Below are 20,747 nucleotides of genomic sequence, written 5' to 3' on the forward strand. Positions count from 1 at the left end.
GTCCACACCTGACCCTGCCCCGCTGAGGACCTGAGGGTGATCCGGAAGGCACCTGCTCCAGCCGCCGCCTCTCTGCGGGGACCAGGCCTGGCAGCCCCCGGGCAGCCACTGGACAGCTGCTGCCTACAGGACAAGTGCCGCGACTTCCGGGGACCCGGCGGAGTCCGCGGGCCGGCTCCTCGAGGTAGTTGGTCCTCTCCGGCTAGCCGTCGGCGTCCGTGACCGGCCGGGCAGGGTCCACGTGACTCCGGGCAGCGGGTAGGAGCATGGCCGCCGGCAGGCCGATGTCCCGCTTCTGGGAGTGGGGGAAGAACATCGTGTGCGTGGGCCGGAACTACGCGGACCACGTCCGGGAGATGCAGAGCGCCGCGCCCAGCGAGCCGGTGCTCTTCCTGAAGCCGTCCACCGCCTACGCCCCCGAAGGCTCGCCGGTGCTCGTGCCCGCCTACACCCGCAACCTGCACCACGAGCTCGAGCTCGCCGTGGTGATGGGCAAGCGCTGCCGCGCAGTCCCGGAGGCCGCGGCCATGGACTACGTGGCCGGCTATGCCCTGTGCCTGGACATGACCGCCAGGGACGTGCAGGACGAGTGCAAGAAGAAGGGGCTGCCCTGGACTCTGGCCAAGAGTTTCACGGCCTCTTGCCCGGTCAGCGCCTTCGTGCCCAAAGAGAAGATCCCTGACCCTCACAACCTGAAGCTCTGGCTCAAGGTCAACGGTGAACTCAGACAGGAGGGTGAGACATCGTCCATGATTTTTTCCATCCCCTACATCATCAGTTACGTTTCTAAGATCATGACCTTGGAAGAAGGAGATATTATCTTGACCGGGACGCCAAAAGGAGTGGGACCCGTTAAAGAAAATGATGAGATTCTGGCTGGCATACACGGTGTCCTCAGTATGAAGTTTAAGGTGGAGAAACCAGAATATTGAATGTATATTATACAAAGCACCTTAACTTGTTAACATACGTTTCAGGGGGAAAGGAAAGGAGAGACAAAAATGAGCAAAGGTTATTTAATTAAACCTGACAATCCTTTAATAATAAACCAATATTTAAAAATGATTGGATTGCTATGCCTCAACTCAAGGAAGATGGACCCTTGGAGAAAAACCTGACCTAGAAGAGCTGGGCCAGAAATGGAAATGAAAAACAGTGTCTCCTAGGAAATAAGAAGTCAGATATTCAAAAGACTGACTTTCTTTTTCTAAAACTGGACTGGATTAGACTTTTCGGTGGGTCATTCAAGGACCACGTGTTAAGACTTAAAATCTACAAAGGAAGTGGAAAAACACGTTTCATCAGTGTTTCCCAAAGTTCCTTTATGACCATGAAAACCATCTGGAGGTATTTATAAAAATAAAAATTTCCAATTACTGGACCATCCCAGGTGCAATGTGTTATTTAATGGACTCAGTCTCTGGCACTCCAAGTGATTTATGGAGAAACACTACTACTCCACATAGTCAGTTAAAGTTTTTTTTAATAAGTGAGCAATTAATAAAGACCTCACTCATTTAGTTAGGGTGTGTATTCTGGCCCATAGATTCTGAGTTTGGGGAATAATTTTGAAATTGTTGTTTCTAAATAAATATGCTATCTTTTGTGAGGTCTAAAAGTGTACTTCCCCCGCCAGTAGTGGTTATGAGGGACACATCCTCACTAAGGGGCTTCAGACCTTGGTCTTTGGCGTTTGGTTTCCTGAGCACTGTGCTTTATTAACAGAGTTGATCAGCACCTGTACTTCACACCCCGTGATAAGGAAGCTTCAGGGAAGTAAAATGACCTGGGAGTGCTGCTTTTATTTTCCCCTGCCCCCTTCTTTGGGTTTTCCAGGTAGCTCAGTGGTAAAGAATCTACCTGCTAATGCAGGAGACGGGTTGGATCCCTAGTTGGGAAAGATCCGCTGGAGGAGGGTATGGCAACCGACTCCAGTATTCTTGCCTGGAGAATCCCATGGACAAAGGAGCCTGGCAGGCTACAGTCCATGGGGTTGCAAAGAGTCAGGCATGACTGAACACTCACACACCCTTCTCTGCAAAATACTAGGTGAGGTGCACCACTGTCAGAGTGCCTAGTGGAATCCTTCAGGCTTAGTCAGGGGCTCCTGCTGTTAGCCTGAACAGAAGGCACCTGCTGGCTCCCAACGCTTATTGAGCACTTAGTACTACTAGGCACTGTGCCAAGAGTTTTCTGTGTTGTATTTAATCCTCAACAAAGCTGTGAGGTTGGTACTATTACTACCAGCCCTGTTACAGAGACAGAGATTAGACAGCCTGAAGTGGCAGAGCCACAGTGTAACACAACCATCCCAAGACAGAAACTTGAAGTCTTTTTCCCCCATTTTTTTAGTGTATAGTTAATTTGTAATGTTGTGCCAATCTCTGCTATACACCAAAGTGCTTCAGATTTACTCATATATACATTCCATTATGGTTTATCCCAGGAGATTGGATAAAGTTCCCTGTATACGGTAGGACCTTGCTTTTCCATTCTAAGTGTACAAAACCTCAAGCTGTGACCACACTGCAGGCTGTATCTTTGAAGTAGATATATTAGAAAGTTCAAATATTTAGGTCATCTGAAAAGCCCAATTTATAATTTATTATAAAGAAGTGTCAGAGTTGGATTTGTTTATAAAACATCACATTATCTTCTTTCCTCTTCACCCAGAGTTGGACACAATTTAGCAACTGAACAATAACAACAGTCTTCCTTTATCTTTTTTGTTTTTGACTGCATCCAAGATACAGCAGCAAAAGCCCAGAATTAAACCACTAGGCCACCGGGGAACTCCCTTGTGTCTTTTAGTAAGATTTCTTTTTTAAATGCTTAAGCAATCGATATTTTTAATAGAAGATTCAGAAATTATGCATAAGCCAAAAAGCCAGAACACCATAAATTCCATACAGCCAGAGATGGTCCAAGTTAAGCATTTGCTGTGCATTCTTCCAAATCTGCAGATGTAATTGTGACCTTGTAAATAGAATTTGTTCGTACCATACAGTTTTCTAATATTTTCCACTATATGTCATAACTGTCTTCCCATGTCAGCACGTTTCTGAACTGTTTTCAGTGACTGCTTGCCGTGAAATCAGTCCTCCATTGTTGGTCACTGAGGTCGTCTTTAATTATTTGCTGGTAGCTGTTCCCTTTGGCTCGGGAGGTGTCCCAGGGGCACAGTGGTAAAGAATCTGCGTGCCAAGGCAGGAGACATGCGTTCAGTTCGTGGGTCAGGAAGATACCCTGGAGTAGGAAATGGCAACCCACTCCAGTATCCTTGCCTGGAAAATTCTATGGACAGAGGAGCTTGGTGGGCTCCAGTCTGTGGGGTCACAAAGAGTCAGAAGTGACTGAGCATGCATGAGCACACAGAACCTTAAGAGACAAAAGAAGCCAGAAAGAATTAATAGACTCTGTCTTTTGGCTAGGTTCCCATAACTGGAAGAGCTGAATCAATGGTGTGCTTTTACTGAGAGTTTCTTAGTAAAACTATCAGATACAAGGTCCAACTGAACCAAGTCTACCAAATCTGACAGATCTGAAAGCAAACTAAAGGTCCACAGCAAGAGTAATGTCTGCATGTGGCCCCTTGGGTGGACAAGCCAGCACCCAGAGAATGTACAGAGCCCCCCAGTGTCAGTCCTCATGCTCAGAAAGTACATTTTCCTCAACTTTTATTTTGAATAAATGTAAACCTACTATGAAATTGAGAGACTAATGCAACAAACTTCATACACCCTGCATTAAATTCAACAATTGCTGACATTTGCTATGTTCATTCTCTCTCCTCCCACCCTTCACCTTGTGTGCCATAGGGTCACAAAGTGTCCAACACTGAGTGAATAACAATTTCACTTTCACTTCTCCCTTAACTCCCCTCAGGGTAATTCTCCAACCTTCATAGAAGCTGAGGGTTAGGTGCCTACTGGAGATCTGGGTGAAGCCCAATACTCCCCTTAGATGTTACACAGGTTTCTAATGCTTTGCTACTGGAAACAATGATGCAAGGAATAGCCTCCAAACACAACTGTTTACACTTGTTTATTTCCTTAGGAAAAGTCTTAGAGGTGAAATTGATTAAATAGTTTGTACTTTACATTTTGATACTTTTTGCCCAGTTGCCTAGGGGAAAGGATATAATAATTTGTACTTGACAAGAGTGTTAAAGAAAACCTTTTCGCCCACACCTTAGTCAACACTGGGTATTGTGGCTATGGTCTTTTAAATTTGTATTTCTTTGATTAATAGGGAAGCTGGAACTTCCCTGGTGGTCCAGTGGTTGGAAGTCTGCCTGCTAGTGCAGCAGACGCTGCTTTGATCCCTGGTCTGGGAGGATCCCTCATGCTGAGGAGCAGCTGGGCCCATGTGCCACAACTACTGAGCCTCATGCCTGGAGCCTGAGTGCCACAAGAGAAGCCACCACAGCACACTGCAACGAAGGGTAGTCGCCACTTGCTACAACTAGAGAAAGCCTGTGTGCAGCCAAAGAGACCCGGCGCGGGCAAAAATAAATGAATAAATATTTTTAAAAATAGTGAAGCTGACATCTTTTCATGTGTTTATACACAGTTATCTCTTTGACAAGATCTGTTGGGCACATCTTTGGTGTAGATGCTGGTTCAGTATCTGGTTTCAAGGAAGTTTTATATTTTTTTGCAATACAATTAATTCATACGCTAAAATCTTCTTGCATTCTAAAGGGAGAGAAAAGTAATCGTAGTCTAATAATATACTACAAAAAATTCAAGCTGTAAAAGTAGAATATACTTAATACAACAAATACATTGCCACAAATGAATGCCAATGAAATTGCTATACCTCGACATTTATGATATTTATACTTACTGATCATATACTAAGTGCTTGAGTCTAAGCATTTTACATACACTAACTTATTTAGTCTTCAGCTGAGTTCAGTTGCTTATTCATGTCTGACTCTTTGCGACTTTGGACTGCAGCACGCAAGGCTTCCCTGTCCATCACCAACTCCTGGAGCTTGCTCAAACTCACGTCCATCAAGGTGGTGATGCCATCCAACCATCTCATCCTCTGTTGTCCCATTCTCTTCCTGCCTTCAATCTTTCCCAGCATCAGGGTCTTTTCCAGTGAGTCAGTTCTTCACACCAGGTGGTCAAAATATTGGAGCTTCAGCTTCAATCAGCCCTTCCAGTGAATATTCATGGTTGATTTCCTTTAGGATTGACTAGTTGGATCTCCTTGCAGTCCAAGGGACTCTCAAGAGTCTTCTCCAACACCACAGTTCAAAAGCATCAACTCTTCAGTGCTCAGCTTTCTTTATGGTCCAACTCTCACATCTATACACAACTACTGGAAAAGCCATAGCTTTGACTAGACAGACCTTTGTTGGCAAGTAATGTCTCTTTTTTAATATGCTGTCTAGGTCATAGCTTTTCTTCTAAGGAGCAAGCATCTTTTAATTTCAAGACTGTAGTCACCATCTGCAGTGATTTTGGAGCCCAAGGAAATAAAGTCTCTCACTGTTTCCATTGTTTCCCCATCTATTTGCCATGAAGTGATGGGACCAGATGCCATGATCTGTTTTTTGCATGTTGAGCTTTAAGCCAGCTTTTTCACTCTCCTCTTTCACTTTAATCAAGAGTCTCTTTAGTTCTTCTTCACTTTCTGCCATAAGGGTGGTGTCATCTGCATATCTGAGGTTATTGATATTTCTCCTGGCAATCTTGATTCCAGCTTGTGTTTCATCCAGCCCATCATTTCGCATGATGTACTTTTCGTATAAGTTAAATAAGCAGGGTGACAATATACAGCTTTGACATATTCCTTTCCTAATTTATAACCAGTCTTTTGTTCCATGTCCTGTTCTAATTGTTGCTTCTTGATGTGCATACAGATTTCTCAGGAGTCAGGTAAGGTGGTCTGGTATTCCCATCTCTTGAAGAATTTTCCAGTTTGTTGTGATCCACACAGTCAAAGACTTTGGCGTAGTCAATAAAGCAGAAGTAGATGTTTTCCTGGAACTCTCTTGCTTTTTTAATTATCCAACAGATGTTGGCAATTTGGTCTCTGGTTCCTCTGCCTTTTAAAATTCAGCTTGAACATCTGGAAGTTCACCATTCACATACTGTTGAGGCCTGGCTTGGAGAATTTTGAGCATTACTTTGCTAGCATGTGAGATGAGTGCAATTATGCATTAGTTTGAACATTCTTTGACATTGCCTTTCTTTGGAGTTGGAATGAAAACTGACCTTTTCCAGTACTGTGGCCACTGCTGAGTTTTCCAAATTTGCTGGCATATTGAGTGCAGCACTTTAACAGCATCATCTATTAGGATTTGAAATAGCTCAGCTGGAATTACATTATCTCCACTAGCTTTATTTGTAGTGATACTTCCCAAGGCCTACTTGTCTTTGGACTCCAGGATGTCTGGCTCTAGGTGATTGATCACTGTGGTTATCAAGGGTCATCAAGATCTTTTCTGTACAGTTCCTCTGTGTATTCTTGCCACCTTTTCTTAATATCTTCTGCTTCTGTTAGGTCCATACTGTTTCTGTCCTTTATTGTGCCCACCTTTGCATGAAATGTTCCCTTGGTATCTCTAATTTTCTTGAAGAGATCTTCAGTCTTTCCCATTCTGTTGTTTTCCTCTACTTCTTTGTATTGATCACTGAGGTAGGCTTTCTTACCTCTCCTTGCTATTCTTAGGAACTCTGCATTAAAATGGGTATATCTTTCCTTTTCTCCTTTGCCTTCAGCTTCTCTTTTCTCAGCTATTTGTAAGGCCTCCTCAGTCAACCATTTTTCCTTTTCACATTTCTTTTTCTTGGGGATGGTCTTGATCACTGTCTCCTGTACAATGTCACAAACCCCTGTCCATAGTTCTTTAGTTACTCACTCTATCAGATCTAAACCCCTGAATCTATTTGTCACTTCTATTGTCTAATTGTAAGGAATTTGATTTAGATCATACCTGAATGATCTAGTGGTTTTCCTACCTTCTTCAACTTAAGTCTGAATTTGGCAATAAGGAGTTCATGATCTGAGCCACAGTCAGTTCCTGGTCTTGTTTTTGCTGACTGTATAGAGCTTCTCCATCTTTGGCTGCAAAGAATATAATCAATCTGATTTTAGTATTGACCATCTGGTGATGTCCACGTGTAAAGTCTTCTCTTGTGTTGTTGGAAGAGGGTGTTTGCTATGACCAGTGCATTCTCTTGGCAAAACTCTGTTTTAGTCTTAATAGTTGCCAACAGGAGTTGGTATTATTATCCCCATTTACTGGAGGGGAACCACAAATGTGGAGAATCTCAGAGCTAGGGCCCATCCTGGGAGTAGCAACTGGGGTTTGAGCCTGCAGCCACAGAGCCTGTCCACTCAGCCACCTCCAAATCTACCTCCTCTAACTTGGCCTTCATGTCCCATCTATAAAATGGGCAAAATACTGAAAAATAAAAAATAATTTAAAAAAAAAGTTATTTTTCCCAGTTGAAATTAGGGTCTCAGCAATATGCTGAAAAGCTCAATCCATGCTACAGTCAACTTCCCTCTTGTTCAGTAATAAACGTGGCTAAAATTCAAAAAAAAAAGGGGGGGGGGAGCAAAATAACAGTAATTGCATAAACCAGATAAGATAAAGTGCTTATCACAAAATCCATCACATTCAATAATGTGACATTATTACAGCAACTTAATAATCTAGAAACTTACCCCAAAGAAATAATTAAGAATGTGGCCAAAGATTTGGCTATAGTCATTATTTGTAACAGCAAAAAGTGGGAAACATTTTAAGTGTCAGATGTTATCACATTGATTACATTCACTATTCTATACATGTTCAGTTGTGTCTGACTCTTTGTGACCCTATGAACTATAACCTGCCAGACTCCTCTGTCCTTGGGATTCTCCAGGCAAGAACACTGGAGTGGGTTGCCATTTCCTCCTCCAGGGGATCTTCCCCACCTAGGGATTGAACCTGTGTCTCCTGCATCTCCTGCATTGACAGGTAGATTCTTTACCACTGAGCCACCTGGGAAGCCATTCACTAACCTATGCTCATATAATAAAATAATGGGCAGTCATTGAAACTATGTAGAATATTTAATAGCATGAAAAGTTTATTATAAATTATTAAGTATAAAAGTGGATTATAGTATAACCTGTATTTGTAAATTGTATTTCTGGTTTAATTTTATAAATTACATGCTTTAACATAGTTATAGAGAGATGATTTTAAAAAGTCAGGAAAGACATTTACAGAAATGTGGGATGTGTGTACACAAATGTTCATGGCAGCCATGATCGGTTAATCATAATACCCAAAAGGTGGAACAGCCCAACTGTCCACCAAGACATGAATAAATAAACAAAAGGTGGTGAATTTATCCAATTCATACATACTACTCAGCCATAAAAAGGATTGAAATTCTGACACATTGTAACAAGGATGAACCTTGAAAACATTAGCCTCAGAGAAACAAGGTAGACACAAAAGGACAAATACTGCATGATTCCATGTGTACCAGGTACCTAGAATAGTTAGATTCATAGAGACTGAGTAAATTACAGATTGCTGGAGACTAGGGTAGGGGCAAATGGGAGTTATTGTATCTTAATGAGTACAGAATTTCTATTTGTGATGATTAAAATCTTCTGGAATAGAGAATGGTGATGTTAATACAAAATTGTGAATGTACTTATTGCCATTCAAATCACACTCTTGAAAATGGTTAGAATGATAAATTTTATGTGATGTATATTTTACCACAATTTTAAAAAATGCATAATAAAAGAATGTTTCCTACCAGTTTAAAAAATTTGGGAATGGAGATTATGGGTTTTCTTTTCTTTATCTTTCTTTCAGGGGGAGGAGTTACCTATTATTTCCTCTAATTTTTCTACAATAAACATGTAAAACTTTACAATAAAATATTTAAAAAGCAAAAACAAGGACTTCCCCAGTGGTTAAAAATCTGCTTTGCAATGCAGGGGACATGGGTTGGATCTCTGGTCAGGGAACTAGGATCCCACATGTTGAGGGGCAACAAAGCCCACATGCCACAAAGTAAGGAACCCGATCCCACATAGCACAACTAAGACCCAATGCAGTCAAACAAATATTTTTTTAAAAGACAAAAACAGCTCCAGTTTCCTCAAGAAGAGTAAAAGGTGGATAAACGTATGTACAGCATATTGTAAAAAAAAAAAAAAAAGAAAAGAAAAAAAAGAAAACCCTCACCAAGAAGATTAGGAAAGGAATATTGTGCTTAAATGAACCAGTCATAGAAGATTAGGAAAAATCACAGAGTCATCCAACTGTTTATAAAGCATACAGAATATGCAGATCAAAGTCACTAGGATTGGGAAGAGCAGCCTCCGGAGAGCAGTAGAAAAGCAGATTCTGGGCAGAGGGGTTGTGGACTTGTGCTGACAGGGCAGACTGCTTCTTTCTTTTACTTGTTTAAATGCCTGTATTCAGCTAAAGAAGGTCCAGTTTTAGATGTTGACAGTTTGTAGCCTTCATTCTGTAAATGTGTAAGTTAAGCCTCGTGAGGCACCTCTGATTCAGTGCAGCTTGACAGCTAGCCCTATAGATTCCTACTTGATCAAAAGAAATGAGTGACTGTGATGTCCCTCTGGTGACAGGCATGTTGTCTCCTTGGTTAAACACTAGTGGACTGAGAGGTTACCATAGCAGCAGTGAGGAGGTCACACAGAGCACTCACAGGCCTTGGTTAGGGGCCCTGGGCACTGCATATGCGCCTGCTCTGGGAATGCTGGCCCAGGTGTTGGCACTTTGGGGCGTGCTGCTAGAGGTCAGGACCCTAGGAGGCCTGGCCCAGCAGCTCTGGGACACACTGTTTGGGCCAGGCATTCTCACCCCACACCGCTCTCTTTCCTGCCTTCCTTCCCTCCCTGTCCACCTTCACAGTCACCCTGATAAACACACTCACCCCCTCCCCACAGGGGAAAGGAAAGAAGCCCTTCATCAAGTACACTTGATATCTGTATACCTATGGTCACGTCCTTTATTATTTCATTTATCACCACAATTTGGGCACACTGGGGGTCAACTCATATCCCTCCCCCATGGTTGCACATGGTAAAAGCCAGAGAAAACCCTACAACAAGATAAGTTTATCTCCCAACACCAGAACACCAGACTTACAGAATTTCGCATACTTACTTTTTCTTTTTATCACTCCTGTGGTGGGTCTTGGTGGGTGGTGACCTTTAAATCACCAGACTCAAATTACATTGGCCAAACCTCCCACACCTTGGATCAACACTGACCGTGGTGACGGGTCTGTACCTTGAAGCAAGAGACCAGTGACTGGAGATGGTGTGGGCTGAGTAGAGTGCTCTGGGGCTGCTGCAAAGGCAGCTGGAGTGGGGCCGTGTCCAGTCAAAGCTGAGAAGTCTCCCACACCTGTAAGTTCCCAGGACTCAGCACCGCTCATGAAACTTCTGAAGCTGATCTCCTTGCAGTTGATTCAGACACACAAGTGTCAAGCCTGAGTCAGCAAGCCTTCACAAGCTTTGGCTAGCTCTGATGTGTCATCAGAGAAGGCACCAGGTTAGACAAGCTCTACAGCATGGAAAGCAGCTGCGCTGCATTGCCCGTGGATGTCTGCAGTCCCCACCTGGCACAGGGAGAACGTGCTGGCCACGCCCATCGACTACAGCCAAGTGGGCTGAGACGGGGCCAAGGCGTTTGTGGAGGCTCTGATCTTTCTCCAAGCAGACAAGACAGAGGGGAAAGGGGTTTAAGAAAATAAATCATTGCATTTGTGGGAAAGAATAAACTTGTTTATTAATTCATGCAAACATTTTCCAGCTTGGGAAGAGAGAGGGCCAAGCCAATAGAAAAAGACTTCTTAAGAAATGAGCTTAAATAAGGAGATTTTAGGATTCACCTGGAGTCAACTCTAGGGGGCAACAGAATGACAATTTACAGGAACATTCTCACCACATTTGAACAAGATAATTTTATCTGTAATTTTCAAACTCATTTCCCACTTTCAAGGAGATTAAAATGCGTATTCTTTTCCAGGGTTTAAAACTGTATCTAGTTTTGAATGTTTCCTTGTCCAGACAAGTTCCCACTTGCCTCAATGGGATCTGCAAGCTTACACGAAAGCACACTCACTCTCAGTCTGCCCCTCGCTCTGTGCGACACAGAAAGCTGCAAGGAGAAAAAAGGGAGAGTTCTTAAAATCACCTGGCACATAGAATTGAAAACCAATAACCACAAACAGAGAACAGAACATCTTAAACAGTTTTGTTTAAGATGTGAACAAAAACTTCAATTAAAGTTGTAAGACAATGGAGAGAGTTCCAGTCTTGGGTAGAGTTGGGAGAAAAATTACGGATGTGGTTTCTGACAGTGATTTTGTAAGAATCCAGGTCATTTTTTCATGCTCTTCTCTCAGGTAAGAAAGTTGAGATATGAAATCCAACAGGTAGAAAAAGGACTTAAAGTATGTTCGGACCACCAGCTGTGACAGATGTGAACACACAGCAATAACGTGATCTGTTAGAGCTGATCTGATATCATGACACAGTTTAAGAAATAATGACATCACACTTATGACAATTACATTTTTAAATTACATGTTCTGATTTATAACAATTGAAATTGTATGAGTCTCATAATCGATTACATTTTGTGACACTATGTTTTAAAACATTAAAATGAGTAACAGCTTGAAATCCCTCCAAATGAATAATTTTAAGTAATTTTTTATTGAAATATGATAAATACACAAAATGTCCTATATGGAAATCCTTTGTTTTTATCTTATTTGCAGAGAAATGTAAGTTCCTATTTTTAAATTACATATTCTAACTCTTTTATAACAATTTAAATTGTATTTGTCTCATAATCCTTATTACATATTGTGATAATAATCACTATCTATCTGCTTTAAACCTTTGTTAAATCTGACAAATATCTTTTTTTTAAAGACATTATTTATTTGGCTGACTCACATCTTAGTTGCAACATGTGGAATCTTTAGTTACAGCATTCAAACTGTGGCATGTAGGATCCAGTTCCTAGACGAGGGATTGAACCCAGGACCCTGCTTCGGGAGCATAGAGACCTAGCCACTGGATGACCAGGGAAGTCCCTGACAAATATCTTTCTAACATATTCCTTGGAAAGGTACAAACTGAGAGTAGTTGTTATATTTAAATCAAGTTTGGGAAACTATAAGCAGAGTGTCATGAATTTAAATTTAGGAAACTCATAGCAACTGGTACCTGTTGTTTGGAAGGAAACCATACAGCTGGGCAGGGATCTGAGCATATTCTGACTTGGGAATAGAGTACAGTATTTGGGATGACCCACGCTCGTGGTGGAAGAGATAGGGTATTCTCAAATCAAGGTCCTAGAAATACTGATAAGGCCATTGGTGACTCTGGGTGTGCAATCTGTTCAGATATGCTTGAGACTACAAGGGCAGGAGCCACTGGGAAATGGGAAAACCTGCTTCAGAGCTGAGGTGGAGCAGACCCAGTGTTCTCTTTCAGGTTCTCCCTGAGATCAAAGCTATCTTCATAATAATGTGAAATTGCTGTCTGCCTTTCTTACTCTCATTCTTTCACCAGAGTGCACTGTAGTTTCAAGAGGCTACCTGACATGAGATGACAGCAGTTCTGACTGCTTAAAGACTGTGTGCTCATGAATACATTTAAAGTTTTCCTCAATGTTAAGTCCTAGTACAATAAATATTGACAGACATAACTCACTTAAGAGCTTGAAAATGTTTTAGAGTGTGAAGAGAAAACATCTGAGATAATATAAATGGTAGCCCTATCTCACCTGTGACTTTGGGCAAGAAGCAACATTTCTTGTCCTATTTTCCTCATGTGCAAAATAAGGGGAGTTTATCCCATTGCCTATTTTACATCTTTAACACTAAGATCCTGTGCCCTTCCAACACTGAAGTGTTGATGTTGCTACGGGAGACTGCTCTGGTCAGAGTTGTAGGATCACACCAGATTAGGGCCTTAGAGAATTAACCTCCCCAAGGTCATATGGGCTGAGGAATGGTGGAACTGGGATTCAAACTAAATCTCTATCACCCCAGCAGATAAGCATGTAACTATGCTGTTGAATACGACTCACTGAAGTGAGGATCACTGCCCATGGGGGCAGGGACACCCAGCTCTGACTTTAAAGCCCAGTGCCTAGCCTTGATGTTAATAGTAATGGATATTTTCTTTATTGGTCTTTTTCTTTTGTGTTATTTGTAATTCTTGTGTGTGTATGTGTGTTCACTTAGTCACTTCAGTTGTGTCCAACTCTTTGCGACCCTATGGACTTAACCTGCCAGGTTCCTCTGTCCATGGGATCTCCAGGCAAGAATACTGGAGTGGGTTGCCGTGCCCTCCTCCAGGGGATCTTCCCAACCCAGGGATAGAACTTGCATCTCCTTTGTCTCCTGAATTGCAGGTAGATTATTTACTGCTGAGACACCAGGGAAGTCTTGTAATTCTTTATGCTATATGAAAACACCTGATTACTTCCACTGTTTCTATGGTAGCCAAATCCTTCTGCACATTTGGGAACTGAACATTATTAAAAATAAGAAATTCCCTAATTTACTAGGTCATACTCTGGGATTTTCATATTAATTGAATATGTAGAATAACATAGTATTATTGTAAAATGCACTAACTTTTAAATAAATTTTGCTTCTTTCCAAAAGAAATTGCCACTTTAACGCTGTTTTCTGTTCATCCATCATTGCAAGAAACTCAACTACCTGGATAAAAAAAAAATTAAACATTTCCAAAGAATATATAGATAACTCATTTTGACAATAATGTAAAACTTAAATTTGCTCTAGAGATGGACTTTTATCCATAGTAATTACAGCTCAATTCTCTTGATGGAGGAGACAAGGCCAGACAGGCTCTAAACTGAATCTCTGAAGCCAATCGGGGGCCAGCACAGAAAGTCACTCTTGACAAAGTGGACGCCACTGAAGTTTAATGGTAAAATTTCAGAACCGGTTCTAACAATAAAAGTATCAGACGAAACACCAAGCGTACAAGTTAATCTCTGCTGCTGTGCTCCAGGGCAGACTGAGGGAAAGCTCATGACTGATTTTATGCACCTGAGTAGGTGAAATACTGCCAAGCCCTCCTCATAGAGGACCCTGCTCAGCGTCTCCAAGGTGTCATTTTGCCCATTTTATCTGACTATATAAAATGTCATGTTTATTCTCCACTGTCACCAAGGACCTCTCCTGTTATTCCTAACAGTTAATGTTAGCTAGGATTTTAATATACAACATGTAATTCTTTATTCATTAAAACAATGTGTGTTTAAGTCAAGATTGATTTTTCCCAGACCTCTTTATTAAGGAATTAATTTCTATCAAATGTTCACCAAAATAACTTATATGTTTTGGGAAGAGAATTCAATTTGAAAGTATTTCTAAGTATTTTCATTATTTACCGTGCAGCCCAAAGTCTCCTCAGCCACACTTCCTGTGAGACTACAGGAATGAAGGGTACCTGTGTGATCAGTAAGATCGATTAGCATATCAAAGCTGGGAAAAACAGATTTAAATTCCAAAGAATCTTTGTTGCAAGTTGTACAAGCGCTGGATGTTTCCTTTACAATGTAACCACAGCCAGAACTGAAAAGAAACAAAGACAATGATAAAATGTGAAGACCCTAAGTGACACCTCTGATTTCTAGCAGAACTATTACTTAGACTTTTAGTCTAAGTTAGCACATGAGTTAGTAATTACAGAGTGCTCAGGATACAAAACAAACTTGCGAAATAACAGGGACCAATGCAAAAGGATAACAAGCTTGCTTTCTATGTAGTCAACCTCACTTGCAGTATTCCTGCTTCTGAAACTGCGATCAGCCAGTCCTTTCATGGTTCTGCCTCCTACCTTCCCCAAAGCTGGGGTTCTTGCCCAGGGTCACCTCCCCACTGGGGCCTCCCTCTCCTGCACCCCAGCTCCACCCCCTCCCTTCTCTGAGCATAGGTACAACTTACAGTTCAGCAGGGACTTAACACCCTGTCACATCCTATTTGGTGTTACTGCAGATAGGTCTGTTTATCTCCTGGCTCAGAGTTTGAGGGCAGGAATCGTGTCTTGCACCTGGAAAGCCTAGGTTCTGTGAATGCTCACTTGTCCTGTATTAGGTCCTCTGCACATTCACAGAATCACACAGGGCTGGAGAGGCTCACACCCTAAATGCTGCCAGTACTGCTAGTGACACACTCCTCTCTTTAAGGGATGTGCTGTGCAACCCACTCCAGTACTCTTGCCTGGAAAATCCTATGGACGGAGGAGCCTGGTAGGCTGCGGTTCATGGGGTCGCTGAGAGTCGAACACAACTGAACGACTTCGCTTTCACCTTTCACTTTCATGCATCGGAGAAGGAAATGGCAACCCACTCCAGTATTCTTGCCTGGAGAATCCCAGGGGGAGCCTGGTGGGCTGCTGTCTAGGGGGTCGCACAGAATCGGACATGAACGATGCAACTTAGCAGCAGCGGCAGCAGTGCTGTGCTTAGTCACTCAGCTGTGTCCCCATGTAAATGTAACCCACCAGGCTCCTCTGTCCATAGGGATTCTCCAGGCAAGAATACTGGAGTGGGCTGCTGTTCCCTTTTCCAGGGGATTTTCCCAACCCAGAGATCGAACCAGGTCTCCCACATTGCAGGTGGATTCCATACTGTCTGAGTCAGGGAAATTACATGTTATTCTATATTTTTGAAGCAGGCATTACTTTAGCCAATTTGAATAGGAAGATTAATTCAAATTCTCAAGAAGAGGGAATGATCTGAAGACACTGGTTTCTTATAAGCCACAGATCACTTTTAAATTAAATATTAGACACTTTTTCTCAGATATCAATATTAAAGACGTAGGAAAAATAAGGGAGATGATAACTTTTTAAGAAAAATTTTATTTTATTTTATTTAACTTTTAAAGAAAAATTTTAAAGAGTATTTTTCAAAAAATAAGCACCTGCCTTATGCAACAGCCTTTACATTAGTTTTTTCAACTTTAATACCAAAGCATTCAATGTTTTAGAAATCCATAAGTCAATTTCTTGACTATTGATACACAAACTTCCACATGCAATAAAACTACATAGAATTTAACACATACACACACACACAAATGATACATGTTAATCTGGGGAAACTGAATAAGATCAGTGAACTTAATTAAGATCATTATTGTCTGTGATGTGATGCTATAGATTTGCAAAACGTTACCATTCCTGGAGGAGGCTTCCCTGGTGGCTCAACTGGTACAGAATCCACCTGCAATGGGGGGGACCTGGGTTCGAGCCCTGGATTGGGAAGATCCCCTGGAGGAGGGAACTCACTCCAATATTCTGGCCTGGAGAATACCATGGACTGTAGAGTCCATGGGGTCACAAAAAGCTGGACACAACTGAGTGACTTTCACTTTCATCCTTGACCATTGAGGGGAAGTGAACAAAGTATACAGTTTATTATTTCTTATAGTGTCGTATGAATCTAGAACTATGTCAATAAAAATTTCAATCACAAATATACAGGGAGAGTTTCACAATAATATTTTAGAATTTTCTTACCAAGCATTTTTTAGCTAAGATAATTAAATCTACTTGGGTTTACTTTTTTATGCAAGTAGATACTAACTGACTTAGGACAGGTTGGAAATCACATTCATCATTCATGTCATTATCATGAGACAAGTTATTAAGATACTATTTCTTTTATTGTTATAGGATGTGGTCACCAACACAATTTCTAATTCATTACAAAACAATAGCTTGTCATCCCAGTTAAAAGATTTTGGCAGTATTATCTATTTTAGGATTGCTAAAACACATTGAAATACATTTTACTTTAAAAGGCTATAAGAATCTTTGGGTCTAAATAGTTTGTTAAGGAAACTTTAGTATGGGTTATTTATTTATACATTTCTTTCAAATATATAACCACTACTATGTCAAAGAATAACTTTAACTTTCATAGAGTTTAAAATGTATTACCAATAATTGTTTTTTATTTTTTATAAGAATGAATTTCTAAAAGTAATTTGGTTACTTACCATCTATTTCGAACTACTTTTGTAGTTTCATCATCAATGTTCAGTGTAGAAATGTAAGCATAAAGAATTCCGTAGAAAGGATCAGCTTTTCCTTCATTCTTCAAAGCTTTTACCTTTAATTGTTCAACTGTATAAACATCAACTATTGTATTTACTAAAAAAATAAAAAAAGAAAGTCATTACAGTTCTAAATATATTCTAAGAATTCCAAAGGATTATATCCATGTAAAAAACCTACAGAGCCCAAATGAGAATATGCAGTAGCTTAAGTTCTGTAATTAAAAAATCTATTATATATGATAACATTAAAACTTATTATATAAATTGACATGAAAGTAAAAAATAAGCAAAATATAAAAATAATGAGATATTAGTCTTTATTAGAATGAATAGCTTCTAATCATCAGAAGAGTCCATTAAAAGAATGAAAATGTAAGCCATGGAGTGGCAGATGCTAGAAATCTATAAGAAGATAAAGGATTCAAAACCAAAATATCTAAATTGGAATCTTAAGAATCAATGAAAAAAAAGATAGTAAATTCTATTTTTTAAATGGGGAAGAGATTGTATGTATGTATGTATTTATTCTTGGCCCCACTATGCAGCTTGTCAGATCTTAGTTCCTGACCAGGGACTGAACCTGGGCCACAACAGTGAGAGCACCGAGTTCCTAACCCCTGGACTGCCAGGGGGAAAAACCCCTGGAAGAGACTTTAAAAAGCACTTCACAAAAAGAATATAAAGAGAGACAATAAACATACTGGCCTTATTAATCATCAAATAAATGCAAATTTAACAACAGTAGGATTCCACTAAGTATTCACCATTTAAAAGACTAATAGTACAAACATTGGTGAGGATGTAGAGCAGCTGGAACCCCTGAACACTACTGGGAGAGGTATAAACTGGTGCAAACATTTTGGAAAACCATTTGGCAGAATCACCTAAAGGTGGACATGCATGACAAAGCAATAGTCCTCCTAGGAACATGTATATCCAACAACAACAACAGAAAAAAGAGGCAGAGGTTCACCTAAAGTCACACTCAAAGAGAAAGTAAAAATTTTGCAGTAGGAAACAATAAGAGAAATAAACTGTGATATATTCATATAATGGAATTACATACATCAACAAAAAACAACACTACACATAGCAGTGTGGATGTCACTCACAGACCGAATGTTGAACAAAGGACATCAGACACAAGAGTGAGGTCATATAATACAACTTCACTGTTAAAATTCCAAAACAGGCTACATTTATCTGTGGTTTCTATGGTGCAATAAGTCAGAGTCGAATTTGGGCAGACTTGAGGGGTCTTATGGGCACTGGCAATTTTTACCTGTCGGGGATGAGTCTTAACAAGTGCGTACTCTATGTGATGGTGCATGGTACTGTCCTCTCATTCTTGTTTACTGTTCATATTCTTTGTGATATGTACGTGCATGCTAAGTTACTTCAGTCGTGCCCTACTCTGTGAGACCCTACGGACTATAACTTGCCAGGCTCCTCTGTCCATGGGATTCTCCAGGCAAGAATACTTGAGAGAGTTGCCACACCCTCCTCCAGGGGATCTACCCAGCCCGGGGTCTGAACCTGCTTCTCTTGCGTCTCTTGCATTGACAGGCAGGTTCTTTACACTTAGCGCTACCTGGGAAGCCCATATGTGTTACACTTCAACTTAAAATTTATTCTAAGAAAATTTACAAAACTAAGAACTATTAATCTATTAGTCATTTTTTATTTTTCTTAATCTTAGAGGAATCTTACAGATCCAAACATTACTTAAGTAAGAAAGCTTTTAACAGAAGTCGCCCAGTTTCTCAGCGCCTTACTACTTTCTTCTCTTTTGTTGCTGTTGTTCAGTCACTAAGTCATGTCTGACTCTTCATGACCCCATGCACTACAGTACACCAGGCTCCTGTTTCCTTCACTGTCTCCTAGAGTTTGCTCAAATTCATGTCCATTGAGTTGGTGATGCTATCTAACCATCTCATCCTCTGCCACCCCCTTCTCCTCTTGCCTTTGATCTTTCCCAGCATCAGGGTCTTTTCCAATGAGTCAGCCCTTCACATCAGCGCAGATGGCCAAATTATTGGAGCTTCAGCATCAGTCCTTCCAATGAATATTCTGGGTTGATTTCCTTTAGGATTGAGTTACACAAGCCCCTTCCCCAGGACAAGGCTGTGATTCATGAAAGGGATGTGAAATTTAATTTTCTTCAATAAAAGGTCCAATTATGTGTATCTATTTATCTTACTTTTATGTCTTTATCCTGCTGTCAGTTCAGATCCACTGGAAAATGGATTGGAAGATTTTCACAAAATAACTCTTTATTTCTGGGTTTTTGCTGTATTCTGTGTTATGTTTACTTTCTAAATATTGAACATTGTTTTAACTAAAAACAACAAAAGTTTTAAAGAAAGTATTATGATAGTTTTATTCTGAAATATCAAATCAGTTTCAACCTATAAGTTTTTCATGGGAATAATGAGCATTTTAAAAGACAATGCAACTCATTTTTTGCCTCTGGGCAAATTCAATGATAGAAGTTTCCACAGTGGAAAAAAAAAAGTTTCCACAGTGAAATAAATGAAAGGGAAACTTAAGTACCACTTTTGTGGTTACTTTGATATGAGCCATTGATTAGGAAAATTTTCTCCACTCACATCTGATAGCTCTGAGTAGCCTAGAGAAGACAAGAGTAGACACTTGTTCCCATTTTCAGGTTCAGAGACAGGCAGGGACTGAGATACAGTATGGCAAATCCATCTCAAGGCCCAGTGAACACTTTTGGGCTTCCTGGAAGTCTCCTGGAGAAATGGCATTCTCCACAAATGACCAGACATTTTAAAATGCTTCCAAAGTAACAATAGCTTTATTTTAACTCTAATAAATAATACAACTTTAAGCTTATCCCTTCTTGTAGGCAAAAAGATGATAATTATAAACCAGTAGTTCCATTTTGTTTTTTCTATTAGTGATTGCTATTGCAAGGAAATGTGTTGGGAATTCCCTGGTTGTCCAGTAGTTAGGACTTGGTGATTTCACTGCCAAGGGCCAGGGCTCAATCCCTGATTGGGGAACCCCCACAAGCTGCACTGCACAGAGAAAAGGAGAGAGAGAGGATGGAGAAAGGAAGTGTCAAACAACCCCCAGCAATGCATAACAAAGTTCTTCTTTCACAAGTTAAAGTGGTTGCAGGATACTTTTTCCTCAATTAACTGAATTGTTACTCTCTCAAGATGAATTGGGTGTCCTTGATTATGAGAAAGAATTTCACCTCTTAGGATGACGTTATAAGAACATGCCTTCAGGGAGAGATCTAAGCCCTCCCTCTGCTTTTCCCCATTCTAAACATAAGCTACAGATGGCAGCAAACAGCATATTTTTTAAAGTCAAGCCTCAATCTGGGGTCTGTGAATACATAACATTTTGCACAAAGTTCTATATGTGGATACAGCTGCCTTTTTGGGGAGAGGGTCATTAACTCTCATCAGATTGGCAAGAGGTTACATAAATCTCCAAAAGTTTTAAACTACCTTTTTAAAGTGGACGTACCAATCCCTAGGTCAGAAAGATCCCTCGAAGGAGGAAATGGCAACCCACTCCAGTACTCTTGCCTGGAAAATCTCATGGACAGAGGAGCCTGGCAGACTACAGTCCGTGGGGTCACAAAGA

At 40.7% G+C, this 20,747-nt stretch overlaps 2 protein-coding genes across 2 annotated transcripts in view; one reads left to right on the forward strand and one right to left on the reverse strand.

Annotated features, from left to right (window-relative positions):
* The first annotated feature begins 16 nt into the window (after positions 1–16).
* Positions 17–1,384, forward strand: FAHD1 (fumarylacetoacetate hydrolase domain containing 1). Its single transcript, XM_065924023.1, has one exon. It carries the CDS (start codon positions 267–269, stop codon positions 930–932), a length of 666 nt encoding a protein of 221 aa, XP_065780095.1. The 5' UTR covers positions 17–266; the 3' UTR covers positions 933–1,384.
* A 9,663-nt stretch (positions 1,385–11,047) lies between these two features.
* Positions 11,048–20,747, reverse strand: part of MEIOB (meiosis specific with OB-fold) — a 32,011-nt gene continuing 22,311 nt past the window's right edge. Inside the window, exons 11-13 of the mRNA XM_065919261.1 lie at positions 17,067–17,220; positions 14,450–14,633; positions 11,048–11,164 (exon numbers count right to left, since the gene is read on the reverse strand). Of these exons, the coding sequence (XP_065775333.1) occupies positions 11,048–11,164; positions 14,450–14,633; positions 17,067–17,220 (455 nt within the window). The remainder of the gene's footprint in view (positions 11,165–14,449; positions 14,634–17,066; positions 17,221–20,747) is intronic.

The sequence above is a fragment of the Muntiacus reevesi genome, chromosome 2 (assembly GCF_963930625.1).
Source record: "Muntiacus reevesi chromosome 2, mMunRee1.1, whole genome shotgun sequence".
NCBI classification, from domain to species: domain Eukaryota; kingdom Metazoa; phylum Chordata; class Mammalia; order Artiodactyla; family Cervidae; genus Muntiacus; species Muntiacus reevesi.

Bases quoted from the DNA above. Each gene is read 5' to 3' on its own strand.
- FAHD1 (XM_065924023.1), top strand. From the start codon at position 267: ATGGCCGCCGGCAGGCCGATGTCCCGCTTCTGGGAGTGGGGGAAGAAC.